The sequence below is a fragment of the Simochromis diagramma genome, unplaced genomic scaffold (genome assembly GCF_900408965.1).
Source record: "Simochromis diagramma unplaced genomic scaffold, fSimDia1.1 OVJJ01000630.1, whole genome shotgun sequence".
Taxonomy (NCBI): domain Eukaryota; kingdom Metazoa; phylum Chordata; class Actinopteri; order Cichliformes; family Cichlidae; genus Simochromis; species Simochromis diagramma.
In genome coordinates this window covers 830,597-858,318 of record NW_024386927.1, presented here as the reverse complement: position 1 = coordinate 858,318, position 27,722 = coordinate 830,597, and the positions used below count along the sequence as shown (strand labels likewise).

The window sequence follows — 27,722 nt, the reverse complement described above, 5'->3', positions numbered from 1 at the left end:
GCAAATGGAAGAACGCAGTCTTACATAGTTGTTTAATATGTGCGTTGAAGGACATGTCCTGGTCAAAAATGACTCCAAGGTTCCTCACAGCGTTACTGGAGGCCAAGGTAATGCCATCCAGAGTAAGAATCTGCTTAGATACCATATTTCTAAGCTTTTCAGGGCCGAGTACAATAACCTCAGTTTGATCTGAATTAAGAAGCAGAAAGTTAGCGGCCATCCAGGTCTTTATGTCTTTAAGACATTCCTGCAGTTTAACTCATTGGTGTGTGTTATCTGGCTTCATGGACAGATAGAGCTGGGTGTCATCTGCATAGCAGTGAAAATGTATGCTATGTCTTCTAATGATACTGCCTAAGGGAAGCATGTATAATGTAAACAGAACTGGTCCTAGCACTGAACCCTGTGGAACTCCATAATTAACCTCAATGTGTGAAGAGGACTCTCCATTTACATGCACAAACTGGAGTCTATTAGATAGATATGATACAAACCACTGCAGTGCAGTACCTACAATACCTACAGCATGTTCTAATCGCTCTAATAGGATATTATATTATGGTCGACAGTATCGAACGCTGCACAACGCTTTCACACCAGCCTATTAATCAACCAAAGACCCAGACAGACTTTTAATTCATTTGAAAGCCTGATGCTTCGCCTCGTCCACCCCAGCTTTAAAACTCAGAAACCAGTCTTACTTGTTATCATCTATCGTCCACCTGGGCCTTACACAGAGTTTCTGTCTGATTTCTCAGACTTTTTATCTGATTTAGTTCTGAGCTCAGATAAAAATAATTATATTGTACGACTCTGGATACTGTAGCTCCTGTGAAAACTAAGGTCTCAAATCAGAAGTACCTGACTATGTGGTATAATTCTCAAACACGTAGCCTAAAGCAGATGACTCGTAAGCTGGAGAGGAAATGGCGTGTCACAGATTTAGAGGATCATCATTTAGCCTGGAGAAATAGTTTGTTGCTTTATAAGAAAGCCCTCCGCAAAGCCAGAACATCTTACTATTCGTCACTGATTGAAGTAAATAAGAACAACCCCAGGTTTCTCTTCAGCTCTGTAGCCAGGCTGACAAACAGTCAGAGCTCTGTTGAGCCAACCATCCTTTTAACGTTAACTAGTAATGACTTCATGAACTTCTTCACAAATAACATTTTTATCATTAGAGAAAAAATGACCAATAATCATCCCACAGATGTAATATTATCTACAGCTACTTTTAGTACCATTGATGTTAAGTTAGACTCTTTTTCTCCAATTGATCTTTCTGAGTTAACTTCAATAATTACTTCCTCCAAACCATCAATGTGTCTTTTAGACCCCATTCCTACAAAACTGCTCAAAGAAGTCCTGCCATTAATTAATTCTTCGATCTTAACCTCCTAGGACCTGGCGTCCACATATGTGGACATCACATTTTGGGTTATTTAGACCAAAATACTCAATTTTGCTCTACAAGGGCCTGATATCCACTCCACCGAGGACATTATACTGCTACTGTTCTATCGAAATTTTAAATGAATATCCTCATATGTGGCTCTCATTTTTCTCAGAAACAAAAATTAGGTAAAAAAAAATCTGGTAAATCTTTGTTTTTACATTCATCAGGACCCAATCAGCCCAAATACCAAATAGAAATTAAAAATGCATGCCGTGGAAGAGTTCGGGTCTTAGGAGGTTAAATATGATCAACCTATCTCTAATAATCAGCTATGTACCACAGGCCTTCAAGCTGGCTGTAGTTAACCTTTACTCAAAAAGCCATCTCTAGACCCAGCAGTCTTAGCTAATTATAGGCCAATCTCCAACCTTCCTTTCATATCAAACATCCTTGGAAGAGTAGTTGTCAAACAGCTAACAGATCATCTGCAGAGGAATGGGTTATTTGAAGAGTTTCAGTCAGGTTTCAGAGCTCATCACAGCACAGAAACAGCTTTAGTGAAGGTTACAAATGATCTTCTTATGGCCTCTGACAGTGGACAACTTAGTGCATGCCATGTATACAGTACGTAGCATATAACTGTTTGAATATTCAGATGAGAAACTTCCATCAGGACACCGAGTTATGGAGAAAAAAAGTGGCCCTGTTGTTGCATTTCAGCACACATCCCCGGTAAAGTCAAAACAATCCAGACTACGATGGTGAGAGTGGACGAAGCTGTGAAAGGCTGGCCATTCCTGAGGCTCATGTGAGCAAACACGAGGCCAAAGCTAATACAACTTTGAATCTGTCACAGTCATACATAACAGAGAAGGAAGCTGGAGGAACTATATGAAGCTGAGCAGAAATGTCTAAAACAGGAAAATGAAGCATTTGATAGATTTTGAAAGTGCAGCAGAGGCAGAGAAAAGGAGATTCCAGTCTATGCAAGGCCAGCAACAAGCAAAACATCAAGTGTTCATGGAGATAATTGGTACTATCACCACCACTTGGTGTCCTGGTCAACAACAGCACCCACAGTCACCACACTGGATCTATCTAGTTCCTGTGGGGTCACCCACAGGTAGTGCCTGGCCTATCCACTACTCTCCTGTACCACAGCAGTCCATGTCACCCGTTGCCCAAAAGACTGATGTCTGTCCCTCTATCAAAGTCTCAGCAATTCTTGACAATGCACTGAACATGAAGAGACTTCAAAACCAACAAATGTCTCAGGTGCAACCCACCTGTGTAATTAAAACATTAACCAGCAGGTGATGATAGTTTCTCCAATGAGCGTTTTTCCTTTTTTAGTGCAGTCAGCTAGAGAGCTGAGTGACGTGGGTGCTGAACCGAAAGCACTCTGTACACTTCCATTTAAGTCTCTTCAAGGCACTTTATTTTGTAAGGTACCCTATAATAATACAGAGAAAAGATCAACAATCAGATGAACCCTTACAGGGAGTGCAGAATTATTAGGCAAATGAGTATTTTGTCCACATCATCCTCTTCATGCATGTTGTCTTACTCCAAGCTGTATAGGCTCGAAAGCCTACTACCAATTAAGCATATTAGGTGATGTGCATCTCTGTAATGAGAAGGGGTGTGGTCTAATGACATCAACACCCTATATCAGGTGTGCATAATTATTAGGCAACGTCCTTTCCTTTGGCAAAATGGGTCATAAGAAGGACTTGACAGGCTCAGAAAAGTCAAAAATAGTGAGATATCTTGCAGAGGGATGCAGCAGTCTCAAAATTGCAAAGCTTCTGAAGCGTGATCATCGAACAATCAAGCGTTTCATTCAAAAATAGTCAACAGGGTCGCAAGAAGCGTGTGGAAAAACCAAGGCACAAAATAACTGCCCATGAACTGAGAAAAGTCAAGCGTGCAGCTGCCAAGATGCCACTTGCCACCAGTTTGGCCATATTTCAGAGCTGCAACATCACTGGAGTGCCCAAAAGCACAAGGTGTGCAATACTCAGAGACATGGCCAAGGTAAGAAAGGCTGAAAGACGACCACCACTGAACAAGACACACAAGCTGAAACGTCAAGACTGGGCCAAGAAATATCTCAAGACTGATTTTCTAAGGTTTTATGGACTGATGAAATGAGAGTGAGTCTTGATGGGCCAGATGGATGGGCCCGTGGCTGGATTGGTAAAGGGCAGAGAGCTCCAGTCCCACTCAGATGCCAGCAAGGTGGAGGTGGAGTACTGGTTTGGGCTGGTATCATCAAAGATGAGCTTGTGGGGCCTTTTCGGGTTGAGGATGGAGTCAAGCTCAACTCCCAGTCCTACTGCCAGTTTCTGGAAGACACCTTCTTCAAGCAGTGGTACAGGAAGAAGTCTGCATCCTTCAAGAAAAACATGATTTTCATGCAGGACAATGCTCCATCACACGCGTCCAAGTACTCCACAGCGTGGCTGGCAAGAAAGGCTATAAAAGAAGAAAAACTAATGACATGGCCTCCTTGTTCACCTGATCTGAACCCCATTGAGAACCTGTGGTCCATCATCAAATGTGAGATTTACAAGGAGGGAAAACAGTACACCTCTCTGAACAGTGTCTGGGAGGCTGTGGTTGCTGCTGCACGCAATGTTGATGGTGAACAGATCAAAACACTGACAGAATCCATGGATGGCAGGCTTTTGAGTGTCCTTGCAAAGAAAGGTGGCTATATTGGTCGCTGATTTGTTTTTGTTTTGTTTTTGAATGTCAGAAATGTATATTTGTGAATGTGGAGATGTTATATTGGTGTCACTGGTAAAAATAAATAATTGAAATGGGTATATATTTGTTTTTTGTTAAGTTGCCTAATAATTATGCACAGTAATAGTCACCTGCACACACAGATATCCCCCTAAAATAGCTAAAACTAAAAACAAACTAAAAACTACTTCCAAAAACATTCAGCTTTGATATTAATGAGTTTTTTGGGTTCATTGAGAACATGGTTGTTGTTCAATAATAAAATTATTCCTCAAAAATACAACTTGCCTAATAATTCTGCACTCCCTATATAAGTAAGCACTTGGCGACAGTAGGAAGAAAAAAAAAAAACCTTTTAAGAGGAAGAAACCTCCTGCAGCACTAAGGTCAGGGAGGGGTGGTAATCTGGCACGAGGGGTTGGGTGAGTGGAGGAAGACGGAAAGAGATTAACAATAACTAACGATTAATTAAAACCAATGATTGAATCGTTGTTGTATAAACACACTGTATAAAAAAAAAGAGGTGAGTGAAGAAGAAGTGCATCATGCAAACCCCCAGCAGCCTAGACCTATTGTAGCATAACTAAGGCTGTGTTCAGGGTCACCAGGTCCAGCCCTAACTGTCCTAAGTCTTATTTAAAAATGGTAAATGGACTGATTCTTATATAGCAGTTCCTACTCTCCCAGAGTACTCAAAGCGCTCTACACAACATGCCACATTCAGCCAAGCACTATCTTCTATACTTTGAAGTGCTTACTAACTACCTACTAACTACTATGTACCAGAGAGCAACTTGGGGTTAATATCTTGCCCAAGGATATTTGGCATGCAGACTAGGGGGAGCCAGGGATTGAACCACCAACCTTTCAGTCAGTAGATGATCTGCTCTACTTCCTGCCACCCCGGTTCTTAATTTTTTAAAGAACACACCATGCCAAGATATGCCAAGGTTTCAACTAAAAGCTCTTTGGAAATCACTTTTCGATGTAAAAATACTCTTATGCCTGTCAAACTGTGTTATATTTGGCATTTATCATACAATCAAAATAGTTTTTTTGTGCCTGAAGATACAATTTAAAATGTGTGCAGATACAACACTGTTTCACGCCTTTTTTTGTCTGAAGTTCACAGGTTAATGTTAACAAAAAACATTCCACTGAAAATGATCAGGTATAAAGACCGGACTGAAAATTTGTGGAAAAAGCAGCCGATATCCAAACCTTTGGAAGAACCTTCAGAAGGCATGGAGAACTATTACTAAAGACCATTTTAAAAAAAACATTGCAATATGATCTGGCTCCTTGGTAGCAAAATTTGAAGAAAATAGGGGAGGACCAAGACAACCTCAAAGGGCTTCAAACCCAACCTTCAAACAGTTGTTCTAAAACCTTTCATAACCTTTTAGGCATTTCAATCATACAGAAGGTCACAAATTAAACCAAACAACAGAAGTTCAACATCGCATGTTTACAAGCAGCAGCTCTACAACATGTGCAGGTGTTACAGTACCTGGCTGATGGAAAGATGGGGAGAGCTCCCTGGCCACAGCTCGGGCAATATCAGAATCCTGGCAGGCTGATTGTGAAGCCTGATCTGCACACTCTGCTTTGACCCGGGCATGGGACGTCCTGCAAGAATCCATATACTCATTAGTAACTAACATACTCAGCATAATGTGCTCTGTCTGGTTTATTTGGAAGTGTTTCAATAGTTTCCATGGGGCTGCCATCTGGGGCTTCTAAAAAGCATTGATATGCAAGGCAGTTGTGAAGAAATGTGACACACACAGCTTTTAGGTTATTTCTCTTAATTGTAGACTTTGACAACGATAAGCCTTCGTCTTTGTGTGTTTTTGACTTGGCTAGTAACTGAAGAGTTTTTCTCTTAATCAAGGAAAGGATTTTGTAAATATCTACTTTCGTTGCCTTGAGGGGTCTTTCAGGGCTTTTAGTGTTGCTGAATTTATTTGATTTGATATTTTTCTAAAGGAATAAACTTCACTTCTTTTATCTCCTTAATGATGAAATAATGAGGAAACTAACACATGTGTTTGTTTACCCCCCCCCCCAAGAGCTTCCCAGATGTCTTAGGGATGGGGTATAAACCCCTAAGAGCTTTCTTGGTGCTGTACTGAGGAATGTGGTTTCTCTGTCAATCTAACAAAGTATTTCTGCCAAACTGGCTAAAGAGGTAAAAACCAAAGGGTGATTAAAATGGAACAGTATAGAAAAAGAAACATTAAAATTATGTAGAGGGTTACATGGGTATCACATTTGATTAGAAATATGCATCAATTTTAATGAACACTATTCAGCTCATCCAGACTTAAAATGGTGAATGGACTGATTCTTATATAGCGCACTTCTACTCTCCTGGAGCACTCACAGCACTTTAGATCACATTCATCCATTCACAGCCATGCACACAAGCGCTTTCTTCTACACTTTAAGTGCATTCTATCTAAGCATTCACACACATGCATACTCTGATGGATGTATCGGAGAGCAACTTGGGGTTAGTATCTGAAGGTCAAAGTGATGCAACATTTGAATCCAACATTACATAAAATCCCTGCTGTGATCATTACTAAAACCAACCAGCTGATCTATACCACAGCAACAGTGATCCTTGAGATGCTTGGCTATAAGTTGACCAGCCACAAGTAGCAATACCCGCCATGCAGAAAGAGGCTGTGTTACGTTTCGGTGTTGTCAGTGTTTTGTTTTTGCGTGACTGTCATGTATTTCCTGCTTTACTTTGAAAGTCTGTGTTTTCTTAGTGTGTTCAGTTTACGTTTCCTTGTCTCGTCAGGTCTAATTTGCCCCAGCTGTGTTTCCCTCCTGTGGTCCTTTCCCTGATTGCTCCTTCTATGTATTTAAGCCTTGTGTTTCAGTATGTCATGGTCGCGATCTCCCCCGTGTTGTAAATAAATAGTTTGTTGTAAATAGTTGTGAATGGGTTTGTCAATACTTTCGTTATGGGATATTTTCGTTTTGGGATTTTGGTGGAGAGCCTTTGTGGTTTCATTTTCCTTATTTCTGTTTTTCTACGTTGCACCCCGGTTGCCTAGGCCGGGGTGTAACATATGGGGGCTCGTCCGGGATAATTGAAAAGGGAGTTGTGTGTTGGATTTGGTTTTTTTAATTATCTCGCTTTGGCACCTTTTAGAGATTCATAACTTCCCAGTTAAGGTAGGTGAGTGTCCAGCTGAGCTTTCCAAGTTCTTCCTTCGGGCACTCTTTTGTTATTTTGCCTTTGTTGTTTTTGGAGTAATCCTGGGTGGGGATTAATTCTCTGTCGGGGGTAGGCAATTCAGGGCTCCGGTCGCTGAAGTTCTGCCTTTAAAGTTGCCTCGAGCCCAGCACGCTCCGGAAGATAGACAGGGCAAGGTTTTGGAACTGGGTAAGTTGTTTTGTTAAGGTGTGTGGCGAGAGGTAAGTTGGTCAGCTAAAGTAAGTTGTGTAGTTGTCTGTTAATTGTTCAGTAGTTGCTGAGTGAGTTGGCAGAGGGGTGTGGTAGTGTCTTAATTAGGGTGTGTTTGCTAAGCCTTCTCCGCCCCCGAAATGGATGATACAGCTATCAGTGCACAGGTGTCTAGAAGCTCGTTTGTGGGCAATAACATCCACCTGGTTCCCGTTTTCTGTGAATCCAGTGTTGAGAGCTTCTTCAGTGTGTTTGAAAGCATAGCAACTGCATTACAGTGGCCTGAAGACGTGTGGGGGGTGATGTTGCTGTGTAAATTCACAGGTAAGGCTCAGGAAGCTTGCTCTGGTCTGTCTAGGCAGGACAGCCTAGTTTATGAAAAGATTAAAAGTGCCGTCCTCCAAGCCTATGAACTTGTGTCTGAGGCCTATAGGCAGAACTTTCGAGGTTTGGAGTTGGCACAGGGTCAGTCCTACCTTGACTTTGCTCGGGAGAAGGCAAAGCTTTTTGGTAGGTGGTGCTCTGCAAGCCAGGTTAACAGTTTGGGGTCGTTACGTGAGCTCATGCTTGTGGAGGATTTTAAAAACTCTGTTCCTGAGTGTATTGCTCTTTATTTAAGTGAACAGAGGGTTTCCACTTTACAGCAGGCTGCCATACTGGCAGATGAGTTTACCCTAACTCGTAAAACAAATGCTGTAGAATGTGACATCCCTTCTCACTACAATACATCTTGGAGAGCTAGGAGGGAGCCAGCTAACGAGGCTGAAAAAGTGGTGGTTTCAAGTTCCAAAGCAAAACTGTGTTTCTTCTGCCACAAGCCTGGCCATGTGGTTGCTGATTGTGTGAAACTGGCACTTAAGCGGAAAGCGTATCGAAAGGGAAGAAGGCCTGATTTGAAAACAGTAACTCATGGTTCTCAAACTAACAAGGTTGTCAGGCCCAGCAAAGGACCACACTTGGGGCATAGTTGTGTAAGGGGCTCCTGTGGTCAGTGTAAGGGGTCAATTAACCCTGAGCGGCCGCTGGTTGACAATTTCCCAGGTCCCCAAAATGACCTGCAGGGGAACAGACTGTGTATAAAACCACCAGTAAGACCCGCAACCCTGGCTAACAAACATGCCTGTACCGGTGACTTGAGGAATCGTCTGCAAAGTGTTTCAGTAAGGCCCACTAGCTGCCTGCTGGGTTCTCCACACGTGATGGTTCGAAGCCCTGGCTATCCCATGGGACACTGTTTCGAGGGTCTGGGGCCACTCTCTGGTAATGTGGTGAACCCGCTGAGATGGGATTGGCAGCTCCCGCAGGAAATGCCTAACCGTTGCTACGCGGTTTGGTAGGTGGAAAGCCTGCAATTTCGTCATGACACGGCTGTGGACTCGCTTTTGGTTATGGTGATATGACAAACCATGGGTTTGCATTTATGGGAGCGGGTGTTACGGCCCTAGCAGGGCCTCTCTCTCCTGAGGGTGCCTGTGTGGGCGTGTCCCACTACCTCCTGCCTGAGATGCCACCTTTCCCTCCGGCGCAGCTGACTCCCATCAGCAATTAAAGGTATTTAAGCCCAGAGAAGGGTGAGCTCTGGGCCAGAGTGCCATTTTGTGTGGGTACAGCTAGTGAGCTGAGTGGTTGCGGTGTTTCCAGCTAGTGAGCTGTGTTTTGTGGTTTCCAGCTAGTGAGCTGTGCTTTCCTTTTGACTTTTTGCTTTATTTGACCAACGCCTGAGTTTTGTTTGTTTCTTTTATGGTGATAACGGCTTGTCCGTCTCTTTTAGTTGAATAACTTCAATAAACCTGTTTTATTTAACTGTTTTGCCTCCCTGACTCCTTTTTTTGACCCGGACACTTATTGTTACTTCCCCCTCACCGCCTGGACCCTTTTAGGGGAACGTAACAAGTGGGGGCTCGTCCGGGCTCGTACGTTGCACCCCGGTTGCCTAGGCCGGGGTGTAACAGGCTGAGATCAAGGGAAAACTGCAGGAAGTTAGCAAAATATTTAAACTGCAGAAAGGTATGAGGAAGAATGGAGTGTAGAAGAAGTACAACAAGCTGCTAATATCTGAGGCCTTTGAAACAACCAAACAAAGATACACAGTCTTGGCTAACCACCTTAAGAGGTATACCAGAAGTAGAAACCATGAGAATAAACCAGATGTTCTCTACTAAACCATCAAAGATGCATTAATATAAGGCAGGAAAACAATATGAGAGCAGTCCCACCAAGGCTGGAGATGAAGCAACACTGGAATAGCATATGGGAGATGGATGCAACACAACAACAATACTCAGTGTTTAGTGGATCTAAGAGCACCCCATAGCAACCACTCTAAACTGCATGTCATGTGATGTGACCATCACATCCAAGAAAGAGTCTCAAGCATGAGTTCGCCAGCACCAGGCCCGCACATCATTCACACCTACTGCCTAAGAGCCTAACTGTATTCAGTGAGCACCTGGCAGAACAAATGAACCAGCTGCTAATGGATGCAACTGGAACAGCTAACTGAAGGCTGGACAGTCTTGATTACCAAGGACCGATCGAAGGGACTGGTCCCATTCAGAAGGGACTGGTCCCATCTAACTAACGTCCAATAAACTGCCTAACACCACATGGAAGCCTCTGCCAATGTAATTGTAACCTCTCTGTAACCTACAGAGAAATAACATCGTGGAAGAGACAAAAAGTGAGTAAAAAACGTCCTAAATGCAGTTAGAATTTATTTAGAACTATAAATTAAATTTCTTTTAGCAATTATTGTTTTTTAATGTCACAATTCCAACCCTGCTCCTTTATCCGGGCTTGGACCGGTGTTCTGAGAAACCATCCTACTCTGACAAATCGTCCTACCCGTATTATAATTTGACGGTAACTTGTGACTAAACCTAACCCTACCCCAAACCATAACCCTAACCATAATGGATTGGATTTATATAGCGTTTTTCAAGGCACCCAAAGCGCTTAAAAGCGCGCCATAACCATAACCTTAAGAAGTATTCCAGATGGGTGAGAGAAAAAGAAGTTAATTCGGCTTTGGTGTTGTGCACATGCGCCGCGTCTGCGCAGAAACATTGGGTAGGATGTTTTTTGAGGTAGGATGGATTCCCAGAACACCTGCAAAAGTGACCCGAAATTGGCACTCTGGTGGAGTTGCTGTGTGTGTGTGTGTGTGTGTGTGTGTGTGTGTGTGTGTGTGTGTGTGTGTGTGTGTGTGTGTGTGTTTATAAGTAGTTTTAAACCTTGTGATCCACAAAACAGCATAACAGTAAAAGAAGAACTGACTGCGTTACAGTCAGTGCGAGAGCAGCGGCTTCGCTCATGCGCGATTCATTTGCAGTTTGGACGCATGGGGTGAACATCTCTGTGCCCTGATAGCAGATGGGGGAGGACTATCATCTGCCTGTGAGCGCTTTGGCACGGGTGAGGTGCCCACGGCAGCACCGCTGCTTGTTGAGAGTAAGAGCAATATGCATTTTCACGTCAAAAAGTCGTCATAAATAAGTCTCCAATAATACCAGAAAAAGTCGCCAGATTTGTCGCTAGTCGCTTTTTAGAAAAAAAGTCTCTAAGGGGGTCTGAAAACTCGCTAAATATAGTGACAAAGTCGCTAAGTTGGCAACACTGGAAATAATTTAGACAGTTTGTAACTCTTAGTGATGCCGCAGTGTTCGTTTGACTTTGGGACCTGAAGAAGACGGAGTTTTGGACCCAGATCACTCCGCGGGGCTCCTGAATACGGCAGCCGTTATGCTCCGGCAATCCATCAAGCGGTGCAGCTTCATAGCTTACCAAAGTTGTACTGAAACATTTTTGACAGATTTCTGCGCACCATGTACCACATAAAATTGGTTCGAGGTCAGTAAGTACAACCAGAATTCACACATAAGGCGCATTGACGATTTTTGATAAAATTAAAGGATTTTAAGTGCGCCTTATAGTGTGTAAAATACGTGATACAGAAGAAAAGAATATATCGCAATATATATCGTTACCGCACTTGCTTCAAATTATACCGTGATATGGATTTTAGGCCATATCGCCCAGCCCTACCCTGTCCCCACTGCTGTTCTACGTAAGCCTGAACAACAAAAAGATGGAAAGTAGTCAGAACTGAGCAGACTGCACTATCAGAATGCAATATTCCAGATATTGAGGATAGCTAGAATTACATGGGAATACAAGAGGTGAACTGAACAATGAAGAGGCCACTAGAGAAGCTGCCTTCGCCAAAGAGCAAGGCAAATCCTGAGGAGTCTGCTGAATGGGAAGAACAAGCTCTAGGTAATCAACACCTATGCCCTGCCAGATACCCTGCTGGAATAATAAGCTAGCCAAGGGAGGAGATAGAAACCACTGACATTAAAAAAAGAAAAGCCTTTACCACGTATCGAAGGTTTCATACCAAATCCAGGCCAACGAATAGTGAGTGTAGAATTACTATCCAGGATGTAAGAACAACAACAACAATCCATCAGTACATCAGAAAGATGGCCACGAATGATCATGTGCTTGGTGATACCTCAGGCAGCAGAAACCCAAGAGAGAAAAGGAGCAAGAACAGCAAAGATCATAAATACTAGTTGGCAGATCATACATGGAAAGCTATAATGAAGTGGATGGCATAGTATGCAGGAACACCGTTGCCGAGTATGGCCTGGAAGTGCTAAGGCTAACCAGCCAGACATAGTAGTTGGGTCCAAGCAGAGGAGGAAGGCTGTAGTGATAAGATGTAGCAATAGCAACATCAGGAAATAGGAACAAGATACCTGAGAAATAACAAGGGCTGAGAGAGGAGATAGAAAATACGTGGAAGCTGAAGGCAACTGTTGTCCCTGTAGTAATCAGAATACTCGGGTCACTGTGCCCAAAATTGAGTGAGTGGCTCCAGTAGATTCTAGGTATGGCATCTAAAATGGGTTTCTGGGGCTGAGATGCATGCCGGCAGAGGAGATTGAGGTGGAAGTGATGCTGGTGTTGGCTTGACTGGTGGGGACTTCAGGGGTTGGTTAGGAGTGCAGGTGAATATGCAGGTGTCACAGGAGGTCAGATCAGTGAGGCAGTGGGAGGAGGGCATTTAGGGGTGCTGATGATATTTGAGATGGGGGATGTGCAGTTAAAACTGTTGAAAAACAGGCTTGAAATGGTGTGTTAGTTTTACACCAGATGTAACCAGACTCAACCCTTTAAAAAAGTTTAGACAGAATAATTTTCCAAAGGTTTTGGGGATTTAACGGTTACTTTTTCACATAGGGCAGGTAGGGTTGGATAGCTTTTTTTTCTTTTAATAAACTAAATGAGCATTTACATACTGTATTTTGTATTTACTTGGGTTATCTTTGTCCAGTTTTAAAATATATTTGATCATCTGAAACACGTGACACATATGAAAGACAATCCCAAACTAACAAGCAGCAAATATTTTTTCATTCCACAGAATACTAAGTACCATATGCTTACTATGAAGTTTCAATTACATTTGTAAGCCAGTGTGTCAAAATGAGCAATAAAATGTCTTTGTGTCAAGCCAAAATATGCAGAGTAGTATTAAGAGTATTACTAATAGTATTTAATAATGAGCAGTATATGCTCTGACAATAGTATAGATAAAATATGCATAAAATTTTGTACAGTATATACTTCCAATATAGTAAAGAAAAAGGTGGTAAAAGTAGTTGTAACTTCCTTATGGTTCTCAGGATATTTTACCTGGAGATGGCAATCTCAACTTTGGTTCTGGCGATGGCTGCTGCTCTCACTGCTCCTTCAATGGCACGATCCACTTTTTGTTTGGTCTTGGTATTCTTTAGTGGGAACAGCTGCTTCCTGATACCCCGGATCAGCATATTGTTCTTGTACTTCCCTTCTTCCTTCGTCCCATTAGGAAAGATGGTGCAGCCATAGCCATGGCGTTTATTATTCAACCACTCGCCTTCATATTTCATGCCATTAGACCGCTCAGAGATACCAAAGCCACTGCGTTTGTCATTTTTCCACTCGCCCACATACGACTCGGTGGTGGTAGCATCCACACTGTCCTCAAGAGGCAGGTAGTCATCGCCAGGGTCTCCATCTCCAAAGCTAATGGTAGAGTTGGCGTCACTTGAACTGATGCGGCTCATAGTAGTGTCACTGTGTGCTGAACTGCGCTTACTAGAAATTGATGAGCGTGAATCAGATTTGCGTAGTCGCTGAAGGCTACCAAAAAAGGAGCCACGGCGAAAAAGACCCTTTCTCTTCTCTGAACCCTCTCCATCTGATTGGAAGTTGAGCACAAAACCACCACGTGTGCCAGCAGGGCTATCGGATAGGCTGTCACGCAGTACTGTACCATTACTCTGCTCACTGCGGAGTGAAGACAGCGAAGTTCGTAGAGGTGAGCGGATGACAGAAGCCATGCCATAAGGAACACTTTGACGTACTCCATAGCCGTGACGCATGCCACCACTCCACTGACCTTGATACGTGCCTACAGCAGTAGCAGAGAGACACACAGAGAGAAGACAGACTGTGAGTAAGGCATAAAAAATAAGCAGAGACAGAATAAAAAGCATATACAGAATAATGTAGAATACAAAGTGAGTGACAGAGGCTACCAAAGTAAATAAAAAAGATCAAGAATGCAAAGAAGAATGCAACTAGAGCTCCAACAATGAATCAATGAACCAACTACTTTATATAGTCGAATGAAAGTCATTTTAATCAACCTTTTGGCCATGCATCATTATAGCAAGACAAATATCGTACCACACCACATTACTTTATGACAACGTAGGATACTAAGCTAAAAAAACAAAACAAACAAAAACAAAGTCACTGCAGAGGTAGAGTAAAAATATAATTTTATTTTATTAACAACTTAGGTGACATTCCTAGCCAACAGAAATGTTAGCAATGTGTCAGGAACCTGTACAAACTTCAACTGCCATAAACAGGCTGCCCATCTACAAAGTTGTTATCATATAATTGTGTAAATGTATCAGTGATTATAACTATATCCAAAAGTGTTCAACAGATGTGCTTAAGCATGACATATCCAGGACACGTGTGAAGTGTAAAACACTGTGAGGCAGACTCCATGTTTAAGTAAAGGGTGGGCCATTTATATGGATACACCGTAATAACATGGGAATGGTTGGTGATATTAAAGTCCTGTTTGTGGCACATTAGTATATGTGAGGGGGCAAAATCCTCAAGATGGGTGGTGACCATGGTGGCCATTTACAAGTCGGCCATCTTGGATACAACTTTTGTTTTTTTCAATAGGAAGAGGGCCATGTGACACATCAAACTTATTGGTAATGTCACAAGAAAAAGCCTTGGTTTAAAAAAAAAAAATACAATAAGACGTGATGAGGAGGGTCAAATATGATTGAAATGCACTCTCACTGGCTAACTACACGTGACTGACAGTTTCTCAGTGAATAGGCATCATACGGCTCTACTGTAACTTGGAAAGTAAACGAATATACAGGAAACAAAATAACACACTGATTAGACAGTTAATGAAGTTAAGCTAGCTGATGGACTGTAATGATGGTGGCTGGTGGCTAGCTACAGAGCCGTGGTTTTGCTAATATAATCACAGTAGCACAGGGAAGATGTAAGAAGAGGGTTGGTTTGATCTCAATAAAAGGTCACGGCCTGGGGGATCAGCAGGGCGCTGATCAACTGTTTCTCTCTCGCTCTCCGGGGTGGAACTCATTCTCGACTCATCTTGTCCTCGGCCCACGCCCCTCAGAGGAGGAAGCACCTGAGATTCATTAATGCAACCAGTATTTAAGCCAGGCGATGACTGCTGTTCTTCGCTGGATCGTTGTGTTTGACTCGCGTTAGTGTCGTCAAGTTGCCAGCTAAGTTTCCCCTTTGTGTTTCTGAGCATTGAACTAACAAACATTTCCCTGTGTACAGACTCCCTTGATCTTTTCCCTGTTTCCTGTGTGGTGATAGTTGGAGAAAGAGAGCCTGATCATGTGTGTGGATGAATGGAAGAGGAGCGAGAGTCTGTTTCCCTGGATTTCCCTGGAGCCCCGTCTCCCCACTTTTGTACGTAGCACTATTTCTGCACATTTGTATATACATTCAGTGAACTGTGTAAATAAATTGCTTGTGAAGCTTCCTATCGCTGAGTTTTGCATGTGAGTTCTCACGACAAACCGTAACAGTAACGATCCAGCCAACCATGGACTCAGCAGACTCAACCCCCACCCTGCAGCCTGTCCTCACCCCGGAAGCAATTCTGGAACGCCACAAACAAATGCTACAGCACACTAACCAGCAACTGGCCATGCTCACCCAAGCCCTCGCTCAACGCCCATCCACACCTCCTCTACATGTCTCTCCACAGTTACCGGCTTCCGAAACTCTGGCGCCCGTACCATCTACCTCTTCCGCACCGGCTCACCCAGAACCCCCGGAGCAATCTTTACCTGCTATGGAATCTTACTCGGGTGAGTTTCATAAGTGTGCAGGATTTTTGACCCAGATCACAGACCTATGAGACTGATGGGGCCAAAATTGCCTATATTGTTCAGCTGTTACAGGCAGGTATTGAACTGGGCACAAGCCATGCTAAGAACTGACCCTGAGGTCACTTAGCAGGACTTTCTCGTTAAATTTAAAAGTGGTTTTGAAAGAGGCACCGGGGCTGAGGTGGCTGCTCTTTGATTGTTGAACTTAAAGCAGGGGAGACTGAGTATAGCGGAATACTCAGTCGAATTTTGGACTTTGGCTGAAGAGACCGGGTGGGGGCAGTCGGCATTGATAAGTACCTCACTGAATAATGTTTGTGATGAATTGAAAAATGAACTGGTAATGAGGGACTTACCTTTGACTCTCTCTGATGTGATTACACTGTGTATGAAGGTAGACGAGCATTTAAGAGCGAGCCGGGGAACCGGAAACTACATTACCCAGAGGCATCTGGGACACACGGAAATGGCGCTGGGCGGAGGCGCGACCAGTGGCGGAGTCAATCAGGTGTCGGACAGTATGGAAGAGGGTGAACAACCCATGCAATTGGGGCGCTCCAGACTAATGCCTGAGGAGCGACATTGGCGGTGGAGGGCCGGTGAGTGTTTTTACTGCGGTTGCAAAGGCCATATCGCCAACGCTTGTCCGGCTTGGCCAAAAGACCGCCCGCCAGTAGAGAGGAGAGTACGGGTGGATGAGGTCTCCTGTTCACGGTCTCCTCCACGTCTCATGATTGCAGCAAAATGAACTGTGCAACTCAAGACTCATTCTCTTAGGGCTCCGATTGACTCTGGGGCAAACAGAACTTTATTGACGCTTCGCTGGCGCATAAGCTAAAACTAAGCACTGAAACACTACCACACTCTCTTCAAGTTACAGCCCTTAGTGGTCAGCGTCTCCCAGACATCACCCACATTACAGAGCCCATTTCTTTAACCCTTTCTGGAAATCATTCTGAAACCTTGCAGTTTTCAAAGCCCCCCTCACACCGCTAGTCTTAGGCTACCCCTGGCTGCGTCAACATAACCCAGTCATTGATTGGAGAAAGGAGAGTAACCTGGGGTGGGGGGAGGGGTGACCTCAAACTGGGTTTTTTTGCAAAGATAGAGCATGCTCGCTGCCTCCTTACCAGCCGTACGATTGCGGGATTGACCTTCTCCCGGGCGCACCGCTCCCTACCAGCTGTTTATACAGCCTTTCACAGCCTGAATGTGAAAGCATGGAAAAGTACATTAACGAATCACTTGCTGCAGGTTTAATTCGCCCCTCATCTTCCCCAGTAGCCACTGGCTTCTTTTTTGTGACCAAGAAAGACAAGAGTTTATGGCCCTGCATTGATTATCGAGGCCTCAACAACATTACGGTTAAAAACAAATATCCTCTCCCGCTGTTGAATTCCGCTTTCGAGCTTCTCCAGGGGGCCACAATCTTCACTAAGTTAGACCTGCAAAATGCAAATATCCTGGTCAGGAAAAGGGAGGGGGATGAGTGGAAAACGGCCTTTAACACCCATCTTGGCCATTTTAATATCTTGTCATGCCGTTTGGTCTCACCAATGCTCCAGCTGTTTTTCAGGCTCTGGTAAACGACATGCTCCGGGACTTCATCAACCACTTTGTCTTTTTTACCTGGATGATATCCTCATCTTCTCACGCTCCGTCACCGAACACGAACGCCATGTCAGACAGGTCTTACAACATCTCCTTGTGAACCATCTCTTTGTTAAGGAAGAGAAGTGTGAGTTCCACGTAACTACAGTTTCCTTTCTGGGCTACATCATTGAGCAAGGTAACCTCAGAGCCGACCCAGCTAAGGTTAAAGCCGCCATTAACTGGCCAACCCCTTGTAACTGCAAGCAACTCCAAAGCTTTCTGGGTTTTGCTAACTTTTACCTTCGTTTCATTCGTGACTACAGTAAGCTTTCTTTGCCACCAACTCGTCTCAACTCACCCAAGGTTCCTGTCTGCTGGGATGAGCCTTCTCTCATCTGAAGCTACGTTTCGCCTCGGCGCCCATCCTTTTCCAACCAGATCTCAGTCTACAGTTTGTCGTGGAGGTGGACGCTTCGGACGCCTGAGTGGGGGCCGTGCTCTCCCAGCAACAAAGTGGTAAGCTTCACTCTTGTGCTTACTTCTCTCGCCGTCTCTCCCCCGCAGAAGGAAATTATGACGTGGGAGACCGAGAACTGCTAGCCATCAAGCTCGCCCTGGAGGAGTGGCGTCACTGGCTGGAGAACGCTGCCCAGCCATTCGTGGTGTGGACGGACCACAAGAATTTGGAGTATATTCGGTCAGCTAAACGGCCAAATGCCAGGCCAGCCAGGTGGGCCCTGTTTTTCACCAGATTCCAGCTCACGATCACCTACAGACCTGGCTCTCATAACGTCAAACCCGGCACTCTCTCACGCCAATTCACTGCCTCGGAAGATACAGCTCAGGACTCCCCCATTCTCCCTCCCACGTGTGTTATTGGGACCCTGACCTGGGAGATCAAATTTGCCATTAGGGAGGGTCATTGAACAGAACCGGGCCCCTGAACGGGCCCTCCAGGTTTACTCTTTGTAGAACTCGTGACCTCTGTTAGGTCACGAGTGCTACATTGGGCTCACCTGTCACCCTGGGGTCCACCGCACCATTACCTTCCTTCAGCGCTTCGCCTGGTGGCCCTCTCTTGCCAAAGATGTCTGTGAATGCATTGCCACTTGTCCAATTTGTGCCCAAAACAACAACGTCCGTCAGCCATCTTCCGGCCTACTCCAACCACTGCCTACACCAAGCCGCCCCTGGTTGCACATTGCTATCCACTTCATCACCGTTCAGCCACCTTCATCAGGTAACTCAGTCATTCTCACAATCATCGATCGCTTTTCTAAAGCTGCTCATTTTGTCGCCCTCCCCAAGCTCCCCTCTGCTCTAGAGACCACCCAGCTCCTGACTGACCACGTTTTACACCTCCATGGAATCCCCACGGACATAGTTTCAGACAGGGGTCCACAGTTTACGTTGCGCGTCTGGAAGGAATTCTGTAACGTCGTCAGAGCTCAGGTCAGTCTCTCCTCCAGTTTCCATCCGCAGACAAATGGCCAAACGGAGTGGGCCAATCAGGAGCTCGAAGCGGCACTCCAATGCTTGACATCCACCAACCAGACGAATAACTCCCATGGATCGAGTACGCTCACAACAGCCTCACCTCCCCTGCCACCGGAGTGTCCCCCTTCGAGGCGCCCCTAGGCTACCAACCACCTCTGTTTCCTGCCGTTGAAGGTGAGCACTTTGTGCCCTCTTTCCAGCAGCATCGCCAGAGGAGTCGGCGCGCCAGGAGAGCCACTCAAGCCGCCCTTCTCTGCACGGCCGAGCGCTTGGCGTACTGTCACTGGACCCCGGCACCACCTTACACGCCCGGACAGAAGGTTTGGCTGTCTGCCAGGTTCATCCTACTCAGGTCTGAATCCAAAAAACTATCTCCCACCTTCATCTGCCCTTTTGAAATTGACACCCTGATTAACCCTGTTTCTGTCCATCTAAGACTGCCCCAGAATACGCGGATTCACAATGTCTTCCATGTGTCACAAGTGTAACCTGGTCTCTCTAGCCTGATCGTGTTTGTGGATTATTGGAAGAGGAGCGAGAGTCTGTTTCCCTGGATTTCCCTGGAGCTCTGTCCCCCCACTTTTATATATAGCAGTATTTCTGCACATTTGTATATACATTTGGTGAACTGTGTAAATAAGTTGCTTGTGAAGCTTCCTATCTCGGAGTCCTGCGTGTGAGTCCTCATGACAAACCGTAACAAAAAGTTAATAACAATGCCTCAGTTAGCACAGCAGAGGCTTGGACCTGAAAATTCAGATTCAGATTCAGAAGGCTTTATTTATTCCCAAGGGGCAATTACGAGACTGACCTTGCCAACCGTACATACAATACAGAAACATCATATTGGAGAGACCGGTCAGGCTAGGTAGCTGGCCGGTCAGCCGCACGAGCAGACTGAGCTCAGACTTATCTGAGTTGATAAGTCATCACTTAACAACAAGACTGCCTATTTATAACCACAAATATTGTCATCTTTAGTAATCAAGTAATCTATTGATTATTCCATGACTTAATCAAGTAAAATACCACGGATAATAAATACTTTTGTCTTATTAATGAATAGTAATGAATATTCAAAAGAGAAAAAACACAGGTTTTTCAAAATGAACTGCTCACTAGTTTCCATTTTAGAAATTACAACGTTTTAAAGTTTAACTGCAAAAAACATCTGTTAACAAAACAAAACCCTGTGATTGTATTCATGTGCCGTGCTAAAATTTTATGTTTTCTTAAATACAAAAAATATATAAATAATTTTAGTCAAAGTGAAATAACTAAGGCATGAAAAAAAAATGTACCTTTACTCTTTTTCTTGGAAGATTTTTCGCTGTGTAAAAGAAACGGTGGTGGATTGAGCAGCTACAAAGTCTTCATGTCCGAGTTTGTTGATGGTTGCTATGATGAAAGACGCCCAACAGCTTTTTCACAGTAAAGGTTTTAATGGTGATTACAGAAACAGTGCTGCTGTCTTGGACGCTAGAAACATGTTGTGTTTTTTTACTGAACTTGAGCTCGCCATGTCACTAATGGCTCCACATTAAACTGTGCCAGCGTCATCATCAGTGCAGCTGTTGTGTTAGCGATGTTTAAAACTGGGTGCTGGGCTTAATGTTGTTGAGTTTTTATTCAAACACATGGTTGTATTGTAGGTCTCTTTTTACTCTGAAATGAAAATATTTTTTCACTCACAAGACAATAAAAATATCCCAATTTTTGGGAAATAACAAAAATATTTGAAATGGATGGTTTTATTAATGCAACAGTCAATTAGAAATTTGTGTATCTCTATGTTAAGCTTTATTTCATGTTCAGAATCACTGGGGCAAATGCTGATAGAGATTTCTGGGGTGTGGGTGTGAGTATTAACAGTATATAAACTGGGGATGTTCCTGGAAACGAATTTCTTAGTTGACTGAATGAGGGGAAAAATGAGACTAGCTGAGTAGTCTAAAACTAAGAAACACTCAGACATTAAGTTAAATTTGACAACTGTTTAGTGGACAATGTCAAAGACTGTAAGGCATTTGAAACCATTAATCACATTTTTCAGTCGCTTAACTGTGCAGCATCACGCATCATCAATATTACAGGTTATACTCCAGACAAAGAAGAAGAAAAACACTTAAACTGAATATGATGTGATAAACATGTAAATGAAAACATGTTGCTACAAAAGACGTTCACATATTACTAAAATATGACAAATCAACATCCAAAAAACTGAACAGCAAGTAAAAAGTGTAGCACATTGAGCCATGCTTTATGAATGATGTACGAAACTTCATTAAAACCACTTCAGTGAAAGTTAAAATCTGAAATAACAGATCAATAAATCATTCAGGGTTTTCCTCCAGTTATCTGATGTCAGGCTGCTGGGAAGCAGCCGAAGGAGGAAAGTTCAGGCCTCCCTCTCATCCACCTCCTTCAGCTTATCCGAGGAAATCCTGAGCCTTTCCCAGGTCAGTTGATTGATGCAATCTCTTCAGTGTGTTCTGGGTCCAAGTGGCATGCCCGGCTGAAACACTGTGCCCACGAGGCAACAGCCTTAGCTGGCTCGTTTGGGTGTGGAGGAGTACGGGCTCCACTCTGAACCTCTCCCGAATGACTGAACTCCTCACTGTGTCGCTGAGGGACAGCCCACCCACCCTTCGGAGAAAGCTAAATTGCTCTTTCATTCTAATAGTGTTCATGTCTAAATTAGCAGATTTATGTTTGTAAACAACAGTGCTCCATCTGAAGGCAAATGGCCCCATAACATTTAGGATGCAACAATTTATCAGTATTGGACATCAATTTAAATTCCCTAATCTACACTAGACTTGTAGTCAAGACCGCCTAATCCGAGACCAAGACAAGACCAAGACCAGAGGGTATCGAGACCAAGACAAGACCAAGACCAAGTTGAGACGAGACCAAGACCGAGACAAAAAAAGTCTTTAAACTGCAGCCAGATGCTATTCTATATACATATGCAGGACACCTTAAATTAGTTTTTTAATTAAGCAGCAAGGCAGAACAAAGTCAGGCCTGTATCAAGACACAGGGACTAAACCCCAATTCAACCAGACCCAGAACTGATCCAGAATTAAAACAGGACTACAACAGTTCAAAATCAGGACTACTGAGGACTTAACCAAGACAGAACCAGAATCAGAACTAGATGATAGTAGCACTAAAAATCATCATAGACCTGCACTACACTTATTTTTTAATTCTACCAAAGTACACTATTTAGATTCAGAAAAGTTTATATAATTATTTAGCCTTGTTGTGCAAACAAGCTGCAGAACTTAATGAATATAGAATTTGAAAAGTAACAAATGGTATCTAAAAAGAAACACGAGGTACGAGATACATGTTCTGATGAGTTTTGGCAAACAACCATTTGACTAACACGTGTGTCTCACCTGCTCTTGTTCATCTCTGTTCTGTCGTCATTCTCTCTCTCCCTCTCTGCTCCTCTCTCTCCCTCTTTGTGCTGACAATCAAGCCAAACACCAACATCATCAAATCTACAGTTGAAACCAGATATTTACTCTTCAGATAAAAACACTTTTTTAATTGTAACATCAAATCAGACTAAATGTTTATTTTTTAGATAAATATAAAAAACATATTTGTTAACTTTAAGAGTAAAGAGAGAAACTATCTGTATTTCTTAATTGCAAATGGCACCAAATTGTATTCAAACTGAGCCACACTTATGGAGCTCCACAGTTCTTTTCCTGGTGTTTTGGTTGACATCTCTTGATGTTCCCATGTCACAGAAACAGGCTCTGTGTTTTGCCTTATATGCATCCACAGCTGTGCCACCAGTTTACTCACATGGACTCTACGAACCTATCAGAAGCTTCTTCAGCTCAGAATGGAATCGTCTGGAGTTTCTTATTAATTAACAATAAACTTAGTGTGTATGTACTCCTACATTTGATGAAAGTGATTAAAATAGACAGCTCCCTCTTTTTATTCTGACATTTAACTAATTCAAAAGATATTTCAATATTTATTTATCTAAAACAAAAGTTTACTCTAAATTGATGTTGTACAGTAAAAAAAGTTTTTATGTTTTCTCCATAAAGTGTAAATATCTGGTTTCAACTGTGAATATACTGCTGTGTATTGAAATTCCTCTTGTTTTGCATAGAAATATACTGAACAACATCCAAAGCACAATATATAAAATAACATCTACCTGAGTTTTTTCTTTGAAAGAAGCTTCTTATGTCCATTGTTGTGTACATCAGTACACAACTGAAACAGATTTAGAGTTTGTTTAGCCGTGGAGGGTAACAACTGAAAATATGAAATGTAAGCTAAGACTCTCTAAAAAATCAGCATTGCTGTTCGGCTTTTTATTTATCCATTTGCTGATTCACTCGAAGAGCAAGTAACGCAACCAAGTGATCAGTTTGATATCAATCTTTTGTGATACACCGTCATATTTACATTATTAGTACAGTACGAATGATTTGCTTTGGTACCTGGTCAAACTTAAGCTCTCCTCTGTCTGCAGCAAACTCGCAGGCAGCAGCTCCTCCCCCCTCGCTCACATGGGTGCTGCGCTCAGTCGCCTAGTGCCTGAGCTCGGATCATACCAAAATTAGGGGGAATTTACGACGGTGCGCTCTGTGCTTCGTGTGTTGTTTTTGTTTTATACAGTTGTCAGTCAGGCATCTAACTAACAAATTACACTCCAAAAGACCCCATGCTTCCGAAAAAATGACCCGGGCTTAAGCCCAGTAAGCCACCCCCCCGCTCCGCTGATGGTTGACTCCAAATCTCCCGAACACTATGTCGATTTGAGAACGCAGGACCGAAACAGCGAGACCAAGACCGAGACCAAGACCACGTATAAGTGGTCTCAAGACATCCAACTCTAATCTACACTATATTCTGCAGAAGAATTTCCTTGTTGGCCTTCACACACATATGAACCTGAGCGACAACTCATTCTTAATCCAGATTATTTAATAGGATGTCGGCCCACCCTTTGCAGGTAGAACAGCTTTCATGTGACCTAACACTTTATGGCTGAGTTGCTGCTGTTGCCAGTCGCTTCCACTTTATTTGTTAATTGCACCTTTGCTTTGAATGACGGTGGCAAAACAGAAAAACACTGAACCAAAAAAGAAAAAACACACACCAATCTGTATTCTTGAAAAAGTCTTCTCCAGAAAAAAAAAGGTGAAGCACAAAGAAAATGTTCAAGTCAATTAAAAATCTAATAAAACAAAACTACACAGTTTGCAAACAATAACTAAACTGACTGTTTGTGTAGGTTCACAGTCACCCAGGTCGTGGTGGTCCGAGGAGCTTGGAAAGAAAATGGTGGTAAAAACTGACACGATTGTACAGTCGTGTCTTCGGCTTACTGCGGTGGATGCAGCACAAAGACCCGGGTTACAGAAAGCGAGCGGAGCATGATCCGCCGATGCACCACAAAGATTGTGGGCGACACGTGAGGTCAAAATCATCACGACACACCCATGACACAGTGAGCATAATGCCCCCATTAGACTGCTCAAGAAGTAAATCTCTTGCAGCATCTCTTGGCGTCTTTCTACCAGAACTCCACTGAGGTGTCTGCACTTATGCCATTCTGTTATAGTAAGGGAGCAGCTCTGCAGCACACAAAAAGACAAACAAACCAGCTGCCTGTCCTGGAAGACATCTTCATCTCCCGCTGTTAGAAAAAAGATTTGTTGTCAACTTCAGGACAACATCGATTAGAACATGCACCAGACGATTCACCAACAGTCTTTACCTTAAAGTCACTACCATCATGAACAGTGAACTGAAAGCACACCTCATATACTGAACATGCAGTAATTACAGGAATAAATCAAAATATGCATTTTGGTGGTCTTGTGTTGTTTTCCATGTTTAATGTGCATGAATGAAAGAAATATATTTATATTTTAACATATTTTTATATTCATTGTTAAGTGCAACCTAATTCCACTTTAGATTTCTTTACAATCATAATAAAGAAAAAAGTTAACCACTGTGCTGACCGAGTATAGTGTGCTATTGTGCTGCATGTATTAACTGTCTATGAGTTCCAATACATGCTGATTTTCAATCCTCTGCTCCGTTTCCAAATCCTACACCCTGTGCAATCTTTGGAGCTTGTCTTGAAGTCAAAAAATGAACAATAAGCACAACGGGAGACAAATAACTGTATGTGTTTCTTAACATGTTTGAGTCTAAGAAAAGATTTTGACAGCTGGGAGTTTTTGCGATTCTAAAACTACGACCAGTGTCTGACATTAAGTGAAAAAACTGTTAGCTTTGTAGCCTGATTAGGAGAGCTGTGGCACTGCTACTTTCAGCTGTAGAATGTCAGGATGTTCTATTTTAAAAGACTGAAGTAACTTGAGACACTGAGAAGTCTGTTGGATGGCCAAACATAACTCCAAGCAGCTACTTTGCAATGAGGCATAAGCCTCCAGAGTCCAACTGAAAACACCAGACTAGACTGGTTTCTGTAAGATCTATGAATAACTGTATACATAACTGTAAAACTGTTATGATTTCTGTCATTTAGGTCTATTGAGCCAGTCTTTCATTATATTCCTTTCATAATACCACCTACATCCGCTTTACAGAAAAAAACTACCATAATCTAGAAGCAGAAGGCCTTCTGAAATATCAAAGTGCCTTATATAAGAATTACAAATTGAGCTGACAAATTATACTGATTTGATTTCAGTTGCATATGTAGGCGATTTATCACCAATGCCCATTCAAGCAATAAAATTAAGCAACAACATTAATGGATTTCCAACTCTCGTTTTGTGGCATGATGGTGTCAGAAGTGGACACAAAAATCAAGCTTTTTAATTTTATCAGTTTTAACACAGAGCTTTAGCATTAAACAGCAACACCAAGACTGCAGCAAGCACTTAATCAATTTAATCTTTCTGTGCAGCTGTGATGATTACACACACATATGCATTATATATGCACAATATATGTACATATGTAGATATATACTAATTACATCAAATATATCAAGCAACATGTATGGAATTATGTAGCAAAAAAAGAAAAGATAAATAACTCGAAATATGTTTTAGAATTTAGATTCAAGAAAGAAGCCAACCTGCTGCAAACCCTCGGCCTTCTCTCAGCTTCATGATGTCGTCACCTGAAATGGTTTCACCTCACAGGTGAGCCTGTGAGGGTTCATTGGTGGTGTTGGGACCATCATCTGTGTTGTGCAGAAGTCAGGTTGGTGCACAGCTGACAGCCCTATTTGACAGCTGTTAGAGTTCATATTATGGCAAGAACCAATCAGCTAAGTAAAGGCCATATCGCACCATCGGCCCCTCTGGCCGATGGTGCGATATGGCAGCCTCGCTTCTGTCAGTCTGCCCCAGGGCAGCTGTGGCTACAACTGTAGCTGCCTCCACCAGTGTGTGAATGTGAGAGTGAATGAATAGTGGCATTGTAAAGCGCTTTGGGTGCCTTGAAAAAAGTGCTATATAAATCCAATCCATTATTATTATTATTAAAGAGAAACAACAGCCCATCATTACTGTAAGAACTGAAGGTCAGTCAGTCCAGAAAACTGCTAAAACTTTGAATGTGTCCCCAAGTGCAGTCAGAAAAACCATCAAGACTACGATGAAACTGTCTGACATGAGGACGCCCCAGGAAAGGAAGACCAGGAGTCCCTCTGCTGCTGAGGATACAATCATCCGAGTCACCAGCCTCAGAAATCACAAGTTAACAGCAGCTCAGATTAGAGCCCAGATAGATGCCACACAGAGCTCCAGTAGCAGACACATCTCTACATGTTCAGAGCAGACTGTGGGAATCAGGCCTTTATGGCTAAATAGCTGCTGAGAAACCACGACTAAGGAAAAGCAACAAGCAGAGATTTGTTTGGGCCAAGAAACACAAGATGAGTCCAAATTGGAGAACTTTGATTCCACCCGCTGTGTCTTTGTGAACGATGGTCTCTACATGCATGGTTCCCACCATGAAGCATGGAGTTGATGGTTTGCTGGTGTGGGGGGCTTTACTGGTGACACTGTTGGGGATTTATTTAAACTGAAGGCACACTGACCCAGCATGGCTACCACAGCATCCTGCAGCAACATGCCATCCCATCATGTATTGTTCAACAGGACAATGACCCCAAACACACCTGCAGGCTGTGTGAGGGCTGTTTGACCAAGAAGGAGAGTGATGGAGTGCTGCACCAGATGGTCTGGCCTCCACCGTCACCTGACATAAACCCAGTGGAGATGGTTTGGGATGAGATGGAGCGCAGAGTGAAGGCAAAGGACCAACAAGTGCTCAGCACCTCTGAACTCCTTCAAGACTGTTGGAAACCATTTGAAGTGACGACCTCATGAAGCTCATGGAGAGAACGCCAAGAGTGAGCAAAGCAGGAATCAAAGCAAAGGCGGCTGTTAGGAAGGATCTACAATGTAAAACATGTTTTGAGTTGTTTCACACTTTTGTTTACTACATAATTTAAGTGAGAATCTACAATGTAAATAGTCATGAAACAGAAGCCAAGCCATGTATTTAGGCTGGTAGACTAAATAATGCAAGGGTGACTAGAAACTAGAAACTAGGGCTG

At 43.1% G+C, this 27,722-nt stretch overlaps 2 protein-coding genes across 6 annotated transcripts in view; one reads left to right on the top strand and one right to left on the bottom strand.

Annotated features, from left to right (window-relative positions):
* Window positions 1–27,722, bottom strand: part of LOC120736692 (junctophilin-1-like) — a 44,352-nt gene that overhangs the window by 13,487 nt on the left and 3,143 nt on the right. For all 4 annotated transcript variants that reach the window (XR_005696580.1, XM_040036968.1, XM_040036970.1 and 1 more), the window contains exons 2-3: window positions 13,272–14,031; window positions 5,658–5,776 (exon numbers count right to left, since the gene is read on the bottom strand). Coding sequence is in view for 3 of the 4 variants with exons in the window: in XM_040036968.1 (XP_039892902.1) it covers window positions 5,658–5,776; window positions 13,272–14,031 (879 nt within the window). In the remaining variant the exon portion in view is untranslated. The remainder of the gene's footprint in view (window positions 1–5,657; window positions 5,777–13,271; window positions 14,032–27,722) is intronic.
* On the top strand, window positions 6,955–27,451 carry LOC120736693. 2 transcript variants are annotated; one of them, XM_040036971.1, is made up of 3 exons: window positions 6,955–9,142; window positions 17,762–17,769; window positions 27,438–27,451. In XM_040036971.1, the coding sequence occupies exon 1, from the start codon at window positions 7,712–7,714 to the stop codon at window positions 8,906–8,908; it is 1,197 nt and encodes a 398-aa protein (XP_039892905.1). In that variant the 5' UTR covers window positions 6,955–7,711; the 3' UTR covers window positions 8,909–9,142; window positions 17,762–17,769; window positions 27,438–27,451. The 2 variants fall into 2 exon arrangements, 1 of the variants encoding a protein (XP_039892905.1); XR_005696581.1 differs by lacking the exons at window positions 6,955–9,142; window positions 17,762–17,769 and adding an exon at window positions 26,672–27,039.

Bases quoted from the DNA above. Each gene is read 5' to 3' on its own strand.
- LOC120736693 (XM_040036971.1), top strand. From the start codon at position 7,712: ATGGATGATACAGCTATCAGTGCACAGGTGTCTAGAAGCTCGTTTGTG.